The sequence below is a fragment of the Scyliorhinus canicula genome, chromosome 3, assembly GCF_902713615.1.
Source record: "Scyliorhinus canicula chromosome 3, sScyCan1.1, whole genome shotgun sequence".
NCBI classification, from domain to species: Eukaryota; Metazoa; Chordata; class Chondrichthyes; order Carcharhiniformes; family Scyliorhinidae; genus Scyliorhinus; species Scyliorhinus canicula.
The window spans coordinates 7,660,509-7,679,679 of record NC_052148.1 but is presented as its reverse complement, the minus strand read 5'-3'; the positions used below and the strand labels follow the sequence as shown (position 1 = coordinate 7,679,679).

Genomic DNA, 19,171 nt, shown 5'->3' with positions numbered 1-19,171 from the left:
GGTGGGGCAGGCAATAAACAAAGAAATAACTGATGCATGTAGAAATGGTACAGCAGTTATCATAGGGGATTTTAATCTACATGTCGATTGGTTTAACCAGGTCGGTCAAGGCAACCTTGAGGAGGAGTTTATAGAATGTATCCGCGATAGTTTCCTAGAACAGTATGTAATGGAACCTACGAGGGAACAAGCAGTCCTAGATCTTGTCCTGTGTAATGAGACAGGATTGATTCATGATCTCATAGTTAGGGATCCTCTCGGAAGGAGCGATCACAATATGGTGGAATTTAAAATACAGATGGAGGGTGAGAAAGTAAAATCAAATACTAGTGTTTTGTGTTTAAACAAAGGAGATTACAAGGGGATGAGAGAAGAACTAGCTAAGGTAGACTGGGAGCTAAGACTTTATGGTGGAACAGTTGAGGAACAGTGGAGGACCTTTCAAGTGATTTTTCACAGTGCTCAGCAAAGGTTTATACCAACAAAAAGGAAGGACGGAAGAAAGAGGGAAAATCGACCGTGGATATCTAAGGAAATAAGGGAGAGTATCAAATTGAAGGAAAAAGCACATAAAGTGCCAAAGATTGCTGGGAGATTAGAGGACTGGGAAATCTTTAGGGGGCAACAGAAAGATACTAAAAAAGCTATAAAGAAGAGTAAGATAGAGTATGAGAGTAAACTTGCTCAGAATATAAAAACAGACAGTAAAAGTTTTTACAAATATATAAGACAAAAAAGAGTGGCTAAGGTAAATATTGGTCCTTTAGAGGATGAGAAGGGAGTTTTAATAATGGGAAATGAGGAAATGGTTGAGGAACTGAACAGGTTTTTTGGGTCGGTCTTCACAGTGGAAGACACAAATAACATGCCAGCGACTGATAGAAATGAGGCTATGACAGGTGAGGACCTTGAGAGGATTGTTCTCACTAAGGAGGTAGTGATGGGCAAGCAAATGGGGCTAAAGGTAGACAAGTCTCCTGGCCCTGATGGAATGCATCCCAGAGTGCTAAAAGAGATGGCTAGGGAAATTGCTGATGCACTAGTGATAATTTACCGAAATTCACTAGACTCTGGGGTGGTCCCGGTGGATTGGAAATTAGCAAACGTGACGCCACTGTTTAAAAAAGGAGGTAGGCAGAAAGCAGGAAACTATAGGCCAGTGAGCTTAACTTCGGTAGTAGGGAAGATGCTGGAATCTATCATCAAGGAAGAAATTGCGAGGCATCTGGATAGAAATTGTCCCATTGGGCAGACGCAGCATGGGTACGTAAAGGGCAGGTCATGCCTAACTAATTTAGTGGAATTTTTTGAGGATATTACCAGTGCAGTAGATAACGGGGAGCCGATGGATGTGGTATATCTGGATTTCCAGAAAGCCTTTGACAAGGTGCCACACAAAAGGTTGCTGCATAAGATAAAGATGCATGGCATTAAGGGTAAAGTCGTAGCATGGATAGAGGATTGGTTAATTAATAGAAAGCAAAGAGTTGGGATAAATGGGTGTTTCTCTGGTTGGCAATCAGTAGCTAGTGGTGTCCCTCAGGGAAACGTGTTGGGCCCACAATTGTTCACAATTTACATAGATGATTTGGAGTTGGGGACCAAGGGCAATGTGTCCAAGTTTGCAGATGATACTAAGATGAGTGGTAAAGCGAAAAGTGCAGAGGATACTGGAAGTCTGCAGAGGGATTTGGATAGGTTAAGTGAATGGGCTAGGGTCTGGTAGATGGAATACAATGTTGACAAATGTGCGGTTATCCATTTTGGTAGGAATAACAGCAAACGGGATTATTATTTAAACGATAAAATATTAAAGCATGCCGCTGTTCAGAGAGACCTGGGTGTGCTAGCGCATGAGTCACAGAAGGTTGGTTTACAAGTGCAACAGGTGATTAAGAAGGCAAATGGAATTTTGTCCTTCATTGCGAGAAGGATGGAGTTTAAGACTAGGGAGGTTATGTTGCAATTGTATAAGGTGTTAATGAGGCCACACCTGGAGTATTGTGTTCAGTTTTGGTCTCCTTACTTGAGAAAGGACGTACTGGCGCTGGAGGGTGTGCAGAGGAGATTCACTAGGTTAATCCCAGAGCTGAAGGGGTTGGATTACGAGGAGATGTTGAGTAGACTGGGACTGTACTCGTTGGAATTTAGAAGGATGAGGGGGGATCTTATAGAAACATTAAAAATTATGAAGGGAATAGATAGGGTAGATGCGGGCAGGTTGTTTCCACTGGCGGGTGACAGCAGAACTCGGGGACATAGCCTCAAAATAAGGGGAAGTAGATTTAGGACTGAGTTTAAGAGGAACTTCTTCACCCAAAGGGTTGTGAATCTATGGAATTCCTTGCCCAGTGAAGCAGTTGAGGCTCCTTCATTACATGTTTTTAAGGTAAAGATAGATAGTTTTTTGAAGAATAAAGGGATTAAGGGTTAAGGTGTTCGGGCCGGAAAGTGGAACTGAGTCCACAAAAGATCAGCCATGATCTCATTGAATGGCGGAGCAGGCTCGAGGGGCCAGATGGCCTACTCCTGCTCCTAGTTCTTATGTTCTTATGTACTCCCGGCCGGCACTGTTACTCACAGTACTCCCGTCCGGCACTGTCACTCACAGTACTCCCGTCCAGCACTGTTACTCACAGTACTCCCGTCCGGCACTGTTACTCACAGTACTCCTGGCCGGCACTGTTACTCACAGTACTCCCGCTCGCACTGTTACTCACAGTACTCCCGTCCGGCACTGTTACTCACAGTACTCCCGTCCGGCACTGTTACTCACAGTACTCCCGTCCGGCACTGTTACTCACAGTACTCCCGTCCGGCACTGTTACTCACAGTACTCCCGGCCGGCACTGTTACTCACAGTACTCCCGGCCGGCACTGTTACTCACAGTACTCCCGGCCGGCACTGTTACTCACAGTACTCCCGGCCGGCACTGTTCACTCACAGTACTCCCGGCCGGCACTGTTACTCACAGTACTCCCGCTCGGCACTGTTACTCACAGTACTCCCGGCCGGCACTGTTACTCACAGTACTCCCGGCCGGCACTGTTACTCACAGTACTCCCGGCCGGCACTGTTACTCACAGTACTCCCGTCCAGCACTGTTACTCACAGTACTCCCGGCCAGCACTGTTACTCACAGTACTCCCGGCCAGCACTGTTACTCACAGTACTCCCGCTCGGCACTGTTACTCACAGTACTCCCGTCCAGCACTGTTACTCACTGTACTCCTGGCCGGCACTGTTACTCACAGTACTCCCGTCCAGCACTGTTACTCACAGTACTCCTGGCCGGCACTGTTACTCACAGTACTCCCGGCCGGCACTGTTACTCACAGTACTCCCGTCCAGCACTGTTACTCACAGTACTCCTGGCCGGCACTGTTACTCACAGTACTCCCGGCCGGCACTGTTACTCACAGTACTCCCGGCCGGCACTGTTACTCACACTACTCCCGGCCGGCACTGTTACTCACAGTACTCCCGTCCAGCACTGTTACTCACAGTACTCCCGGCCGGCACTGTTACTCACAGTACTCCTGCCCGGCACTGTTACTCACAGTACTCCCGGCCAGCACTGTTACTCACAGTACTCCCGGCCAGCACTGTTACTCACAGTACTCCCGCTCGGCACTGTTACTCACAGTACTCCCGTCCAGCACTGTTACTCACAGTAATCCCGGCCGGCACTGTTACTCACAGTACTCCCGTCCGGCACTGTTACTCACAGTACTCCTGGCCGGCATTGTTACTCACAGTACTCCCGGCTGGCACTGTTACACACCGTAATCCCGCTCGGCACTGTTACTCACAGTACTCCCGGCCGGCACTGTTACTCACAGAACTCCCGTCTGGCACTGTTACTCACAGTACTCCCGGCCGGCACTGTTACTCACAGTACTCCCGTCCGGCACTGTTACTCACAGTACTCCCGTCCAGCACTGTTACTCACAGTACTCCCAGCCAGCACTGTTACTCACAGTACTCCCGTCCGGCACTGTTACTCACAGTACTCCCGTCTGGCACTGTTACTCACAGTACTCCCGTCCTGCACTGTTACTCACAGTACTCCCGGCCGACACTGTTACAGTACTCCCGTCCGGCACTGTTACTCACAGTACTCCCGTCCAGCACTGTTACTCACAGTACTCCCGGCCGGCACTGTTACTCACAGTACTCCCGCTCAGCACTGTTACTCACAGTACTCCCGGCCGGCACTGTTACTCACAGTACTCCCGGCCGGCACTGTTACTCACAGTACTCCCGGCCGGCACTGTTACTCACAGTACTCCCGGCCGGCACTGTTACTCACAGTACTCCCGGCCGGCACTGTTACTCACAGTACTCCCGGCCGGCACTGTTACTCACGGTACTCCCGTCCGGCACTGTTACTCACAGTACTCCCGTCCGGCACTGTTACTCACAGTACTCCCGGCCGGCACTGTTACTCACAGTACTCCCGGCCGGCGCTGTTACTCACGGTACTCCCGTCCGGCACTGTTACACACAGTACTCCTGGCCGGCACTGTTACTCACAGTACTCCCGGCCGGCACTGTTACTCACAGTACTCCCGGCCGGCACTGTTACTCACAGTACTCCCGGCCGGCACTGTTACTCACAGTACTCCCGGCCGGCAATGTTACTCACAGTACTCCCGCTCGGCACTGTTACTCACAGTACTCTTGGCCGGCACTGTTACTCACAGTACTCCCGGCCGGCACTGTTACTCACAGTACTCCTGCCTGGTACTCGGATCTCGGGCAGAGCACATGACGACCTTCTTCCCAATTCTGTTTTTAAAAAACATTTTCAATGATTTTTCGTTTCCCCTGGTGTCTGCAGCCGTTGTTTCCCCAGCCACTTACTGCCCCACCCTCCTCCGTTTCTTGCATATAGAACATAGAACATTACAGCGCAGTACAGGCCCTTCAGCCCTCGATGTTGGGCCGACCTGTGAAACCCCTCTAAATCCCATCTACACTATTCCCTTATCATCCATATCTTTATCCAATGACCAATTAAATGCCCTTAATATTGGCGAGTCCACTCCTGTTGCAGGCAGTGCATTCTACTCCCTTACTATTCTCTGAGTAGAGAAGCTACCTCTGACATCTGTCCTATATCTATCTCCCCTCAATTTAAAGCTATGTCCCCTCGTGCTGGACATCACCATCCGAGGAAAAGGGCTCTCACTGTCCACCCTATCTAATCCTCTGATCACCTTCTATGCCTCAATTAAGTCACCTCTTAACCTTCTCTCTAACAAAAACAGCCTCAAGTCCCTCAGCCTTTCCTCATAAGATCTTCCCTCCATACCAGGCAACATCCTGGTAAATCTCCTCTGCACCCTTTCCAATGCTTCCACATCCTTCCTATAATGCTTCGACCAGAACTGCACGCAGTATTCCAAATGCGGCCGCACCAGAGTTTTGTACAGCTGCAACATGACCTCATGGCTCCGAAACTCAATCCCTCTACCAATAAAAGCTAACACACCGTACGCCTTCTTAACAACACCATCAACCTGGGCGGCAACTTTCAGGGATCTATGGACATGGACACCGAGATCTCTCTGCTCATCCACACTACCAAGAATCTTACCATTAGCCCAGTACTCTGCCTTCCTGTTATTCCTTCCAAAATGAATCACCTCACACTTTTCTGCATTAAACTCCATTTGCCACTTGTCAGCCCATCTCTGCAGCTTATCGATGTCCCTCTGTAACTTACAACATTCTCCCACACTGTCCACAACTCCACCGACTTTAGTGTCATCTGCAAATTTACTCACCCATCCTTGTACGCCCTCCTCCAGGTCATTTATAAAAATGACAAACAGCAGTGGCCCCAAAACAGATCCTTGCGGTACACCACTGGGAACTGAACTCCAGGCTGAACATTTCCCATCAACCACCACCCTTTGTCTTCTTCCAGTTAGCCAATTTCTGATCCAAACTGCTAAATTACCCTGAATCCCATGCCTCCGTACTTTCTGCAATAGCCTACCATGGTGAACATCATCAAATGCTTTACTGAAATCCATATATACCCCATCAACTGGTTTACCCTCATCCAGCTGTTTGGTCACCTTCTCAATGAACTCAATAAGGTTTGTGAGGCACGACCTACCCTTCACAAAACCATGTTGACTGTCGCTAATCAAATTATTCCTTTCCAGATTATTATAAATCCTATCTCTTATAAACCTTTCCAAGACTTTGCACGTAGCAGAAGTAAGGCTCACTGGTCCACAGTTACCGGGGTTGTCTCTACTCCCCTTCTTGAACACGGGGACAACATTTGCTATCCTCCAGTCTTCTGGCACTATTCCTGTAGTCAATGATGACATAAAGATCACAGCCAAAGGCTCAGCAAACTCTTCCCTAGCTTCCCAGAAAATCCTGGGATAAATCCCATCCGACCCAGGGGACTTATCTATTTTCACACTTTCTAGAATTGCTAACACCTCCTCCTGATGAACCTCAAGCCCTTCTAGTCTAGTAGCCTGTATCTCAGTATTCTCCTCGACAACATTGTCTTTTTCCTGTGTGAATACTGATGAAAAGTATTCATTTGGTCCTCTCCTATCTCCCTGGACTCCATGTACAACTTCCCACTACTGTCCTTGACTGGCCCTACTCTTACCCTAGTCATTCTTTTATTCCTGACATACCTATAGAAAACGTTAGGGTTACCCTTGATCCTATCTGCCAAAGACTTCTGAAGTCCCCTCCTGGCTCTTCTTAGCTGACTCTTTAGATCCTTCCTAGCTAACTTGTAACTCTCGAGCGCCCTAACTGAACCTTCACGTCTCATCTTTACATAAGCCTCCTTCTTCCTCTTGACAAGTGTTTCAAATACTTTAGTAAACCACGGTGCCCTCGCTTGACCACTTCCTCCCTGCCTGACAGGCACATACTTATCAAGGACACGCAGTAGCTGTTCCTTGAACATGCTCCACGTTTCCATTGTGCCCATCCCCTGCAGTTTTCCTCTCCAGACGATGCATCCTACGTCTTGTCTCATTGCATTATAATTGCCTTTCCCCCAGATATTATTCTTGCCCTGCAGTATATACCTATACCGTTCCATCACTAAAGTAAACGTAACCGAATTGTGGTCACTATCACCAAAATGCTCACCTACCTCCAAATTTGAAACCTGTCCTGGTTCATTACCCAGTACCAAATCCAATACGGCCTCGCCTCTTGTTGGCCTATCTACATACTGCATCAGGAAACCCACCTGCACACATTGGACAAAAACGGACCCCTCTAAAGGACTCGAACTATAGCGTTTCCAGTCAATATTTGGAAAGTTAAAGTCCCCCATAACAACTACCCTGTTATTTTCGCTCCTATCCGGAATCATCTTTGCAATCCTTTCCTCTCCATCTCTGGAAGTTTTCGGAGGCCTATAGAAAATTCTAACAGGGTGACCTCTCCTTTCCTGTTTCTAACCTTAGCCCGTATTACATCAGTAGATGAGTCCTCATCAAATGTCCTCTCAGCCACCGTAATACTGTCCTTGACTAACAATGCCACTCCTCCCCCTCTTTTACCACCTTCCCTGAGCGTACTGCAATATCTAAACCCCGGAACCTGTAACAACCACTCCTCGCCCTGCTCTATCCATGTCTCCGAAATGGCCACAACATCAAAATCCCAGGTACTAACCCATGCCGCAAGCTCACCCACCTTATTCCGGATGCTCCTGGCATTGAAGTAGACACACTTTAAACCACCTTCCTTCCTGCCGGAGAAACCCAGAGATAATAACTCTGTTTTTCCTGGATCTAAGGTTCCACCCTAGCTCCCTGAATTCCTGCCTTACATCCCTATCCCTTTTCCTACCTATATCGTTGGTACCTATGTGGACCACGACTTGGGGCTGATCCCCCTCCCCCTTAAGGATCCCGAAAACATGATCCAAGACATCGTGGACGCTGACACCTGGGAGGCAACACGCCAACCGCGAGTCTCTCTCGTTCCCACAGAATCTCCTATCTGTCCCCCTAACTATGGAGTCTCCAATGACTAATGTTCTACTCCTTTCCCCCATTCCCTTCTGAGTAACAGGGACAGACTCTGTGCCAGAGACCTGTACCCCATGGCTGACCCCTGGTAAGTCCCCCCCCCCAACAGTATCCAAAACGGTATACTTGTTACTAAGGGGAACGACCACAGAGGATCCCTGTACTGACTGCTTCCCCCCAGCCCCTCTCACCGTCACCCATCTATCTTTATTCTTTGGCATAACTATCTCCCTGAAGCTTTTATCTGTGACCCCCTCTGTCTCCCGAAGGAGCCAAAGTTCATCCAGCTCCAGCTCCAGTTCCCTAACGCGGTTTTCGAGGAGCTGTAGTTGGGTGCACTTCCCACAGATGAAATCAGCAGGGACACTGACGGCGTCCCTCACCTCAAACATTCTGCAGGAGGAGCATTGTACTGCCTTCCCTGACATCCCCTCGAGATAAAACAAGAAAAAGGAAGGAAGAGCTTACCTGATATTCCCTCAAACCCTTAGGTTAGAGGAGGTGGAAGGATGGGGGACACTACAAGTGTAGTGTCTCGGTTTAGCAACTGCCCGACTTACATACAGGTACTAACAAGGCTGCTTCTCCTGCAAGGTAAGGTTTTAAATAAGGAAACGTACCTTCCCGACAGATCCTAGTCACCGCTTCCGCTGAAAATCTGAAATCTGAAGTGCAGCGAGGATTCTAATTATCTTTCTTTTTGGGTGGCTTCCGGGTGCCTTAATGCTCTTTGACTGTTTTTGCAGGTGCTTAAAAACCCTGTTCACTAACCTCGTCGCCAGTTGGGCAGCACGGCAGCACAGTGGTTAGCACTGTTACTTCACAGTTCCAGGGTCCCAGGTTCGATTCCCGGCTGGGTCACGGTTTGTCCGGAATCTGCACGTTCTCCCCGTGTTTCCTCCGGGTGATCCGGTTTCCTCCCACAGTCCAAAGACGTGCTGTTAGGTGAATTGGACATTCTGAATTCTCCCTCTGTGTACCTGAACAGGCGCCGGAATGTGGCGACTAGGGGCTTTTCACAGTGACTTCATGGCAGTGTTAATGTAAACCTACTTGTAACAATAATAAAGATTATTATTATTGTGAGTTTTTATGTGATGGTTTCAAATTTCAGGGTGCAGGCCTCAGAAGTTCAAACAAACAAAGATCTTTATTTCGAGGATGTTTTTTTATAAATTTAGAGTACCCAATTCATTTTTTCCAATTAAGGGGCAATTTAGCATGGCCTATCCGCCTACACTGTATATCTTTGGGTTGTGGGGGTGAGACCCACGCAGACACGGGGAACATGTGCAAACTGCACACGGACAGTGACCCAGAACCAGGATCAAACCTGGGACCTCGGAACCGTGGGACTGCAGTGCTAACCACTGTGCCACCGTGCTGCCCTATTTCGAGAATGTTAACACCCAAGGCAGCTGTGTCATTCTGCCCGTTTGCCCACGCAGACGGCTGATGGCGCCATGTGATCAGTCTCTTAAAGTGTCCCTGCTCCACAGCAGGACTGGCAGTGAGAAACCCCGAGGAACACCATGGGTACACAACATAAGTAGACAGGGAGAAATTGTGGCCATTGGTTGAAAGGTTGAGAATCAGAGGGCACAGACTTACCGTGAATGGCGAGAGTCAAAAGTGACGGGAGGAAAAACAGTGGGTGTGATTCTCCGCTGCCCACGACGGGTCGGAGACTAGCGGGAGGGCCTTTGCGGAGAATCGCGCCCAGTGGGTGCTGCTGACGTGAACTGAGAGTGTGATGGAAAGAATCAAACATTGCATACTTCTTGAAAAGAATAGAAATCTACAGGTTGGTGGGGAGAATTGAGGGGAGTGGGGGTAGCTGAGGATTTCTTGCAGAAAACCATCACCTAAATGATGGGCTGGACTGGAACCGTTCTGTGATTCAAAGTACTGGTGAAGGAACATTCCAACAAAAAGATGTAACTGTCTCCTTTTGGTATCCAGGAAAGATGTTCCTATTATCAGTCCCTTGGGCAAAGTCACAGAGCAGTCCAAGGCAGTCCCAATTTCAGGGTACATCAGTCACTAAGACCATGAAGTTTGTTCAACGTCCTTTAAAAATATTATTGGTTTATTCCTGCCGTGGGAGATTGGTAATTGTTCCTTGATTCTCGCACCTTCTCTTTGAATGTTAATTTGTCTTTTACAGAGGTAATGTTAGAGCTGGGCTTCCAACCATGACAAGCTACGGAGGAGTGTGCACGCCAAAGTTTTCTGGAGGAGTAGTAACGGTGAGCTTCCCATTTCTCTTTTAACCTCCCCACTTCATGTGGACTTTGATGTGGAACAAGGTCTGGAACAAGCCTTTCCATTCACCTGAAGAAGGAGCCGTGCTCCGAAAGCTCGTGTTTGAAACAAACCTGTTGGACTTTAACCTGGTGTTGTAAGACTTCTTAATGTGGACTTTGGTTAACGCACTGGCCTTGTCAAAGTAGAATGAGCTGATCTCAAACTAATACTGAGCAGTAAGATTGATGGGAGGGTATTGAGGCGCCCACTCCGAGGGGAATGAGGATGTTTGTGTTGTTATTCCAGGTAATGTTTCAACAGGTTACTTTCAATCGGAGTCAGCTCAGGTGAGCTCGATGGTTGAAAGTACAGCGTTATAATCTGAGCTGATGTTACAATTGGACAGGTCAGATCCCAGAGTGGGACTTGGCTTGATAGGTCGGGAGGGACAGTGGTTAGCACTGTTGCTTCATGGCACCGGGGACCCGGGATGGGATCTAAATATACAAGGATATGTGTCCATTTGAAAGTAGTAAGAAGTCTTACAATACCAGGTTAAAGTCTATCAGGTTTGTTTCAAACACAAGCTTTCGGAGTGCAGCTCCTTCCCCAGGTGAATCACCTAATTTGGTTAGGGTTAGGGTTTGGGTTTGGGTGAATCACCTGAGGAAGGATCAGTGCTCCGAAAGCTCATGTTTGAAACAAACCTGTTGGACTTTAACCTGGTGTTGTAAGACTTCTTACTGAGCCCACCCCAGTCCAGCGCCGGCACCTTCACTCCATTTGAAAGGACAGCAAGATGGGCAGAGGGGGCAGGGCTGCATTGTTCGTAAGGAATGAACTGTGGTGATCGTAGATCTGAGTAGATGCAATACAACTGAGCAAGCACTAGAGGGAGCACGGGAGAGCTATATATACACAGGGACAGGAAGTAATGACACACTTCACGGAAGGCAGAACTGGTAGCAGGACACAGACACAGGCAGGCAGCATTTGAGGTAGCCGTAAATTAAGCTCTGAAGAGAGAACAAATTCACAATAAAGCATCTTCTCCACATTTGAGACTACGAGCTTTATTAAGACATGAGGAACAACACATGGTACCAAGAGTGACTTCAGACGCTTACTACAGGACAACTCAGCTGCAGACACAGAAAGAACAAAATGGCATGGAAATCTCCAACTGGACATTCGACTTGGGAAGCCACATCGCTTATTCGAGGATGTGGCTTGGAACCCCACCTCAGCTGGGCATGACCGGCAATGTAAGAAATGTCTGGAAAATGTTTAAACAAATGTTCGATTTATATATCATAGCTAATGATGTAGCAGCAGCCTCAGACGAAATTAAAATAGCAATGCTTATCGCAGGACATGAAGCTAGGAAAGTATATAATGGATTTAAATACTCAAAAGATGAAGACAGCAACAACTTACAAACAATACTAAACAAATTTGAAGAGTTCTGTATGGAATTTGAACAGCACGGAATGCTCAGAGGCCAAACTGCACAGAGACTGAGTGATGCAAAACTCTACAAACAGAAAGGGTTCAGTCAAGAAATCGCGAGTGAAAAGTACAGATCAAAAAGAAGAAATTACTTGAATTTTTCACAAAGCCAAAACGCTGAAATCCAGTCCAGATCGAAAGGAAAAGGTAATTTACAACTTTTAGAAAGAAAAAACGCTGAAATCCGCGATAAAATGGCGTCAGACCACATTTTGCAGTCTCGGGCAGACAAAGAACTACAAACTGCGTCTGCGCATGCGCAGGAAACGGAAGCCGCGCATGCACAGGAAACGGAAGCCGCGCATGCGCAGTTACAATCACCCGTTTTGCGTTCTGCGCATGCGCAAACCGTGCATGCGCAGTTTAAAAAAGTTTGCGTTGCTGATCGTTATGCGCAAGCCGCGCATACGCAGTGGACACAAAAACGCAAAGTAAAGGAAGGCCGAGTTGCGCATGCACAATTGATTCCTACGCATGACATCACGAGCGTCATGACGTCTGAACATCCGGACCACGCCTACTTAAAAGGGAAATGCTCTAAAATTTAAAACAAGATACTTAAAGCGGTAAAACCAAACTTTCTTGCCTCAGAAGACAAAAAAACGCCTGAACTGAAACCAGCAGTTAGAAACAACTCACACAACACCCTGGAAAAAGCAGTCTGCACCACTCAAAGTGAAGAGAACAAAAAGAAATCAAAAACAACAAAAGATGATTTGGTTTTTGAAGAATACTACTCAGACATGGCTGAGTTATTCGGATATGCTGATCACAGCATCAGCGACACGGTCGCAAAGCTCAACACGAATCTACTCATGGTAGATGAATCCAACACCATGGTGCCATGGCAGATCGTCGATACATTGGATGACACCAATACCCAAGATGAAGACGACACCACACAGAGAGCACAGAAAGACTCCACAGAGAGCGTTATGACAGGCTCCACAGTGAGAGTGATGAAAGACTCCAAAATGGAAGCAAGCAAACACTCCCTGGCGAACACCATGCATGAACAAGACCATGAGGGTCAACCCGCCGTATCTGAGCAACCGCAAGCAGACTATGAAAGTCTACTAAGCTCACATAATCAAGAAGAAGACAATGGACATCTACCCACTTCATCCGAAAACAGTGACAAGGTGATCACACTCGACATACAGGAGGTTCAGGATCACAGCGAGACTGACAGTTCTCAGCTTGTCTGTACAGAAGCACAGAGTAGGGCCACCCAAGAGTCCAGTGAGACCACATCAACAGAAACCATGCAGATTTTGACTCCGGAAGAGGAGCACCAAGAGTCCAGAGAGACCACGTCAATTGAAATCATGAAGATTTTGACTCCGGAAGAGGAGCACCAATAGTCCACAGAGACCGCGTCAAATGAAATTGTGAAGAATTTGACTCCAGAAGAGGAGCACCAAGAAAGCAAAGACAAGGAATCAAATCCTCCACAAATGACTGATGTCACCAGCAGCAATGCAACATCAGATCATTCTCACCATTCTCGAGACGAAACGTTCAATGACTCAAATTATCCACACGGGACACTCATTGAGCATAACAAGAAAAACAAAATCCAAAAGAAGCACAGCAGAAACGAGAACAACAACAGCAAGAAGAAAAGCAACATGAAGCGCGAAAAGAACAACAAAAATCGCAAGAAGCACTGCAGAAACAAGAACAACAGTACCAACAAAAACGACAAGCACAACGACAAAAAACTACAAGAAGAACAACAAAACCAACAAGAAGCATAACAAAGATAGCGACACCAACAAAGACAGAAACGACAAAAACAGCAACAAGAACGGCAACGAAAACAAAGACAGGAACTACAGAAACAACAGCAATGAAACAACGACTTGTACAAAATGGTACAACTCTGCACATGAAGGACAATGCCACAGCACACTGCAAAACAATGACAAGACTACAAACATACCATGGGATGACAACGAATCGCACAAACTCACATCTGCTCCAGAACAAGCAAGCACACCAGCTTTCAAGGCAGATGACATACTAAATCGATACCACAAGCACAGAAACAAAGTCCATGCCAGTCAACATCAGTGGTTCGACCATGCAAAAAAAAACAAAACCATGGGATGACGTATTGGTTACTTAAAATAACAAGGAACACCAACAACATTCACAACGGAGTTGCAATATCAATATCACCACGACAACAACAACAAAAGAAAAAACTCTGAACAAATTCATCAAGTTTGGACTCATAAATGTTTTTATTGAGTGGACTCATAAATATAAATTGGTTTTGTAAAATATGCAATAGCACCATCACTTGTATAGATACACATATCATAAGTAACTGTTTTGTACAATTTTCTTTAACGATGTACAGAAAATATGTAAAATAAAAAGGGGGGATGTGGTGATCGTAGATCTGAGTAGATGCAATACAACTGAGCAAGCACTAGAGGGAGCACGGGAGAGCTATATATATACACAGGGACAGGAAGTGACGATACACTTCATGGAAGGCAGAACTCGTAGCAGCACACAGACACACAGGCAGGCAGCATTTGAGGTAGCCGTATGTTAAGCTCTGAAGAGAGAACGAATTCACAATAAAGCATCTTCTCCACATTTGAGACAATGAGCTTTATTAAGACACGAGGAACAACACAAACTCCATTTGAAAGGACAGCAAGATGGGCAGAGGGGGCAGGGCTGCATTGTTCGTAAGGAATGAACTTAAATCGGACTTCTGGTGGTGGTGATGTGCCGAGCGAACACACGTCAGGTGACTCATCTCCCAATCGGACCCAAAATAGCAGTTTTTCCAGGATACTTGGCTGAAAAAAGCCATCCAAAACTCCAAAAAACCCAAAAGGCAGTAGCAGTGCAGAAGCAGAAGAGAAGATGCCGACAAACGGTAGCTCGCAGGGGCAGCAGCAAGGGGCAGGGGCAGGGGAGGGGCAGCAGCAAGGGACAGGGGCAGGGGCAGCAGCAAGGGGCAGGGGCAGGGGAGGGGCAGCAGCAAGGGGCAGGGGAAGGGGAGGGGCAGCAGCAAGGGGCAGGGGCAAGGGGCAAGGGGCAGCGGCAAGGGACAGGGGCAGGGGCAGGGGAGAGGCAGCAGCAAGGGGCAGCAGCAAGGGGCAGGGGCAGGGGAGGGGCAGCAGCAAGGGCCAGGGGCAGGGGAGGGGCAGCAGCAAGGGGCAGCGACAAGGGGCAGGGGCAGGGGCAAGGGGCAGCGGCAAGGGACAGGGGCAGGGGAGGGACAGCAGCAATTGGCAGCAGCAAGGGGCAGGGGCAGGGTAGGGGCAGCAGCAAGGGGCAGAGGCAGGGGCAGGGGAGGGGCAGCAGCAATGGGCAGCGACAAGGGGCAGGGGCAGGGGCAAGGGGCAGGGGCAAAGGGCAGGGGCAGCAGCAAGGGGCAGGGGCAGCGGCCAGGGGCAGTGGGCGGGGGCAAGGGGCAGGGACAAGGGGCAGGGGCAGCACCAAGGGAGGGGCAGGGGCAAGAGGCAGCGGCCAGGGGCAGGGGAAGGGGGCGGGGCAGGGGAGGGGCAGCAACAAGGAGCAGGGGTCAGGGGCAGCAGCAAGGGGCAGGGACAGCAGCAAGGGGCAGGGGCAGCGGCAGCGGCAAGGGGCAGCGGCAAGGGGCAGGGGCGGGGCAAGGGGCAGGGGAGGGGCAGCAGCAAGGAGCAGGGGTCAGGGGCAGCAGCAAGGGACAGGGGCAAGGGGCAGGGACAGCAGCAAGGGGCAGGGGCAAAGGGCAGCGGCAGCGACAAGGGGCAGGGGCAAGGGGCAGGGGGCGGGTTAAGGGGCAGGAGAGGCAGCAGCAAGGAGAAGGGGCAAGGGGCAGGGGCAAAGGGCAGCGGCAAGGGGAAGCGGGCAGGGGCAGCGGCAAGGGGCAAGGGGCAGGGGCAGCAGCAAGGGGCAGCAGCCAGGGGCAGGGGAGGGGCAGCAGCAAGGGGCAGCGGCAAGGGGCAGGTGCAGGGGCAAGGGGAAGGGGCAGCTGCAAGGGGCAGGGGCAAGGGGCAGCGGCAAGGGGCAGGGGAAAGGGGCAGGGGCAGCAGCAAGGGGCAGGGGCAGGGGCAGCAGCAAGGGGCAGGGGCAGCAGCAAGGGGCAGGGGCAAGGGGCAGCGGCAAGGGGAAGGGGCAGGTAGTAGGGGCAGCAGCAAGGGGCTGGGGCAGCGGAAGCGGCAAGGGGCAGGGGCAATGGCAAGGGGTAGGGGCAAGGGGCAGGGGCAAGGGGCAGCGGCAAGGGGCAGCGGCAAGGGGCAGGGGCAAGGGGCAAGGGGTAGGGGCAGCAGCCCGGGGCAGCAGCAAGGGGCAAGGGGTAGGGGCAGCAGCCCGGGGCAGCAGCAAGGGGCAGGGGCAGCAGCAAGGGGGAAGGGGAAGGGGCAGCGGCAGCGGCAAGGGGCAGGGGCGGGGCCGCAGCAAGGGGCAGGGGCAGAGGCAGCGGAAAGGGGCAGCGGCAAGGGCAGGGGCAAGGGGCAGGGGGCAGCAGCAAGGGGCAGGGGCAGCAGCAAGGGGCAGGTGGCAGGGGCAGCAGCAAGGGGCAGGGGCAGCAGCAAGGGGCAGGGGCAAGGGGCAGGGGCAGCAGCAAGGGGCAGGGGCAGCAGCAAAGGGCAGGGGCAGGGTGCAGGGGCAGCGGCCAGGGGCAGGGGCAGCAGCAAGGGGCAGGAGCAGGGGCAGGGGCAAGGAGCAGGGGCAGCAGCAAGGGGCAGGGGCAGTGGCAAGGGGCAGCGGCAGCAACAAAGGGCAGGGGGCAGGTGTAGGGGCAGCGGCAAGGGGCAGGGGAGGGGCAGCAGCAAGGGGCAGAGGCAGGGGCTGCAGCAAGGAGCAGGGGCAGGGGGCAGCGGCAAGGGGCAGGGGAAGGAGCAGCAGCAAGGGGCAGGGGCAGCAGCGGGAAGGGGCAGGGGCAGCAGCAAGGGGCAGGGGCAGCGGGAAGGAGCAGGGGCAGGGGCAGCAAGGGGCAGGGGCAGGGGAAAGGGGCAGCAGCAAGGGGCAGGGGCAGCAGCAAAGGGCAGGGGCAGCGGCAAGGGGCAGGGGCAGCAGGAAGGGGCAGGGGCAGCAGCAAGGGGCAGGGGCAAGGGGCAGGGGTAGGGGCAGGGCAGCGGCAAGGGGTAGGGGCAGGGTCAGCAGCAAGGGGCAGGGGGCAGGGGAAAGGGGCAGCAGCAAGGGGCAGGGGCAGCAGCAAGGGGCAGGGGCAAGGGGCAGCGGCAAGGGGCAGCGGCAGCGGCAAGGGGTAGGGGCAGGGGCAGCAGCAAGGGGCGGGGGCAGGGGAAGGGGCAGCGGGAAGGGGCAAGGGCAGGGGGTAGGGGCGGGGCAGCGGCAAGGGGCAGGGGCAGGTGCAGCGGGAAGGGGCAGCGGGCAGGGGCAGGGGCAGCGGCTCTTTGTCTCTGATATACATGTCCCTGTCAGGCAGGGAAGAGATGGTCGAGTGAGAGAACCATGGTTGACAAGAGAGGTTGAATGTCTTGTTAAGAGGAAGAAGGAGACTTATGTAAGGCTGAAGAAACAAGGTTCAGACAGGGCGCTGGAGGGATACAAGATAGCCAGGAGGGAACTGAAGAAAGGGATTAGGAGAGCTAAGAGAGGGCATGAAAAATATTTGGCGGGTAGGATCAAGAAAAACCCCAAGGCATTTTACACATATGTGAGAAATATGAGAATGACTAGAGCGAGGGTAGGTCCGATTAAGGACAGTAGCGGGAGATTGTGTATTGAGTCTGAAGAGATAGGAGAGGTCTTGAACAAGTATTTTTCTTCAGTATTTAGAAACGAGAGGGCCCATATTGTTGGAGAGGACAGTGTGAAACAGACTAATAACCTCGAGGAGATACTTGTCAGGAAGGAAGATGTGTTGGGCGTTTTGAAAAACCTGAGGATAGACAAGTACCCCGGGCCTGACAGGATATATCCAAGGATTCTATGGGAAGCAAGAAATGAAATTGCAGAGCCGTTGGCAATGATCTTTTCGTCCTCACTGTCAACAGGGGTGGTACCAGGGGATTGTAGAGTGGCGAATGTCGTGCCCCTGTTCAAAAAAGGGAATAGGGATAACCCTGGGAATTCGAGGCCAGTTCGTCTTACTTCGGTGGTAGGCAAAGTAATGGAAAGGGTACTGAGGGATAGAATTTCTGAGCATCTGGAAAGACACTGCTTGATTAGGGACAGTCAGCACGGATTTGTGAGGGGTAGGTCTTGCCTCACAAGTCTTATTGAATTCTTTGAGGAGGTGACCAAGCATGTGGATGAAGGTAAAGCAGTGGATGTAGTGTACATGGATTTTAGTAAGGCATTTGATAAGGTTCCCCATGGCAGGCTTATGCAGAAAGTAAGGAGGCATGGGATAGTGGGAAATTTGGCCAGTTGGATAATTAACTGGCTAACCGATAGAAGTCAGAGAGTGGTAGTGGATGGCAAATATTCAGCCTGGAGCCCAGTTATCAGTGGCGTACCGCAGGGATCAGTTCTGGGTCCTCTGCTGTTTGTGATTTTCATTAACGACTTGGATGAGGGAGTTGAAGGGTGGGTCAGTAAATTTACAGATGATACGAAGATTGGTGGAGTTGTGGATAGTGAGGAGGGCTGTTGTCGGCTGCAAAGAGACATAGATAGGATGCAGAGCTGGGCTGAGAAGTGGCAGATGGAGTTTAACCCTGACAAGTGTGAGGTTGTCCATTTTGGAAGGACAAATATGAATGCGGAATACAGGGTTAATGGTAGGGTTCTTGGCAATGTGGAGGAGCAGAGAGATCTTGGGGTCTATGTTCATAGATCTTTGAAAGTTGCCACTCAAGTGGATAGAGCTGTGAAGAAGGCCTATGGTGTGCTAACATTCATTAGCAGAGGGATTGAATTTAAGAGCCGTGAGGTGATGATGCAGCTGTACAAAACCCTGGTCAGGCCATATTTGGAGTACTGTGTGCAGTTCTGGTCACCTCATTTTAGGAAGGATGTGGAAGCTTTGGAAAAGGTGCAAAGGAGATTTACCAGGATGTTGCCTGGAATGGAGAGAAGGTCATACGAGGAAAGGTTGAGGGTGCTGGGCCTTTTCTCATTAGAACGGAGAAGGATGAGGGGCGACTTGATAGAGGTTTATAAGACGATCAGGGGAATAGATAGAGCAGACAGTCAGAGACTTTTTCCCCGGGTGGAACAAACCATTACAAGGGGACATAAATTTAAGGTAAATGGTGGAAGATATGGGGGATGTCAGAGGTAGGTTCTTTACCCAGAGAGTAGTGGGGGCATGGAATGCACTGCCTGTGGAAGTAGTTGAGTCGGAAACGTTAGGGACCTTCAAGCGGCTATTGGATAGATACATGGATTAGGGTAGAATAATGGAGTGTAGATTAATTTGTTCTTAAGGGCAGCATGGTAGCATTGTGGATAGCAC

At 50.3% G+C, this 19,171-nt stretch overlaps 1 protein-coding gene across 4 annotated transcripts in view; it reads left to right on the top strand.

Moving 5' to 3' along the window:
* The window catches only part of LOC119963793 (disintegrin and metalloproteinase domain-containing protein 12-like), a 701,497-nt gene that overhangs the window by 125,300 nt on the left and 557,026 nt on the right, over positions 1-19,171 (top strand). For all 4 annotated transcript variants that reach the window (XM_038793080.1, XM_038793079.1, XM_038793078.1 and 1 more), the window contains one exon: positions 10,205-10,286. In XM_038793080.1, coding sequence (XP_038649008.1) covers positions 10,205-10,286 — 82 coding nt within the window. The remainder of the gene's footprint in view (positions 1-10,204; positions 10,287-19,171) is intronic.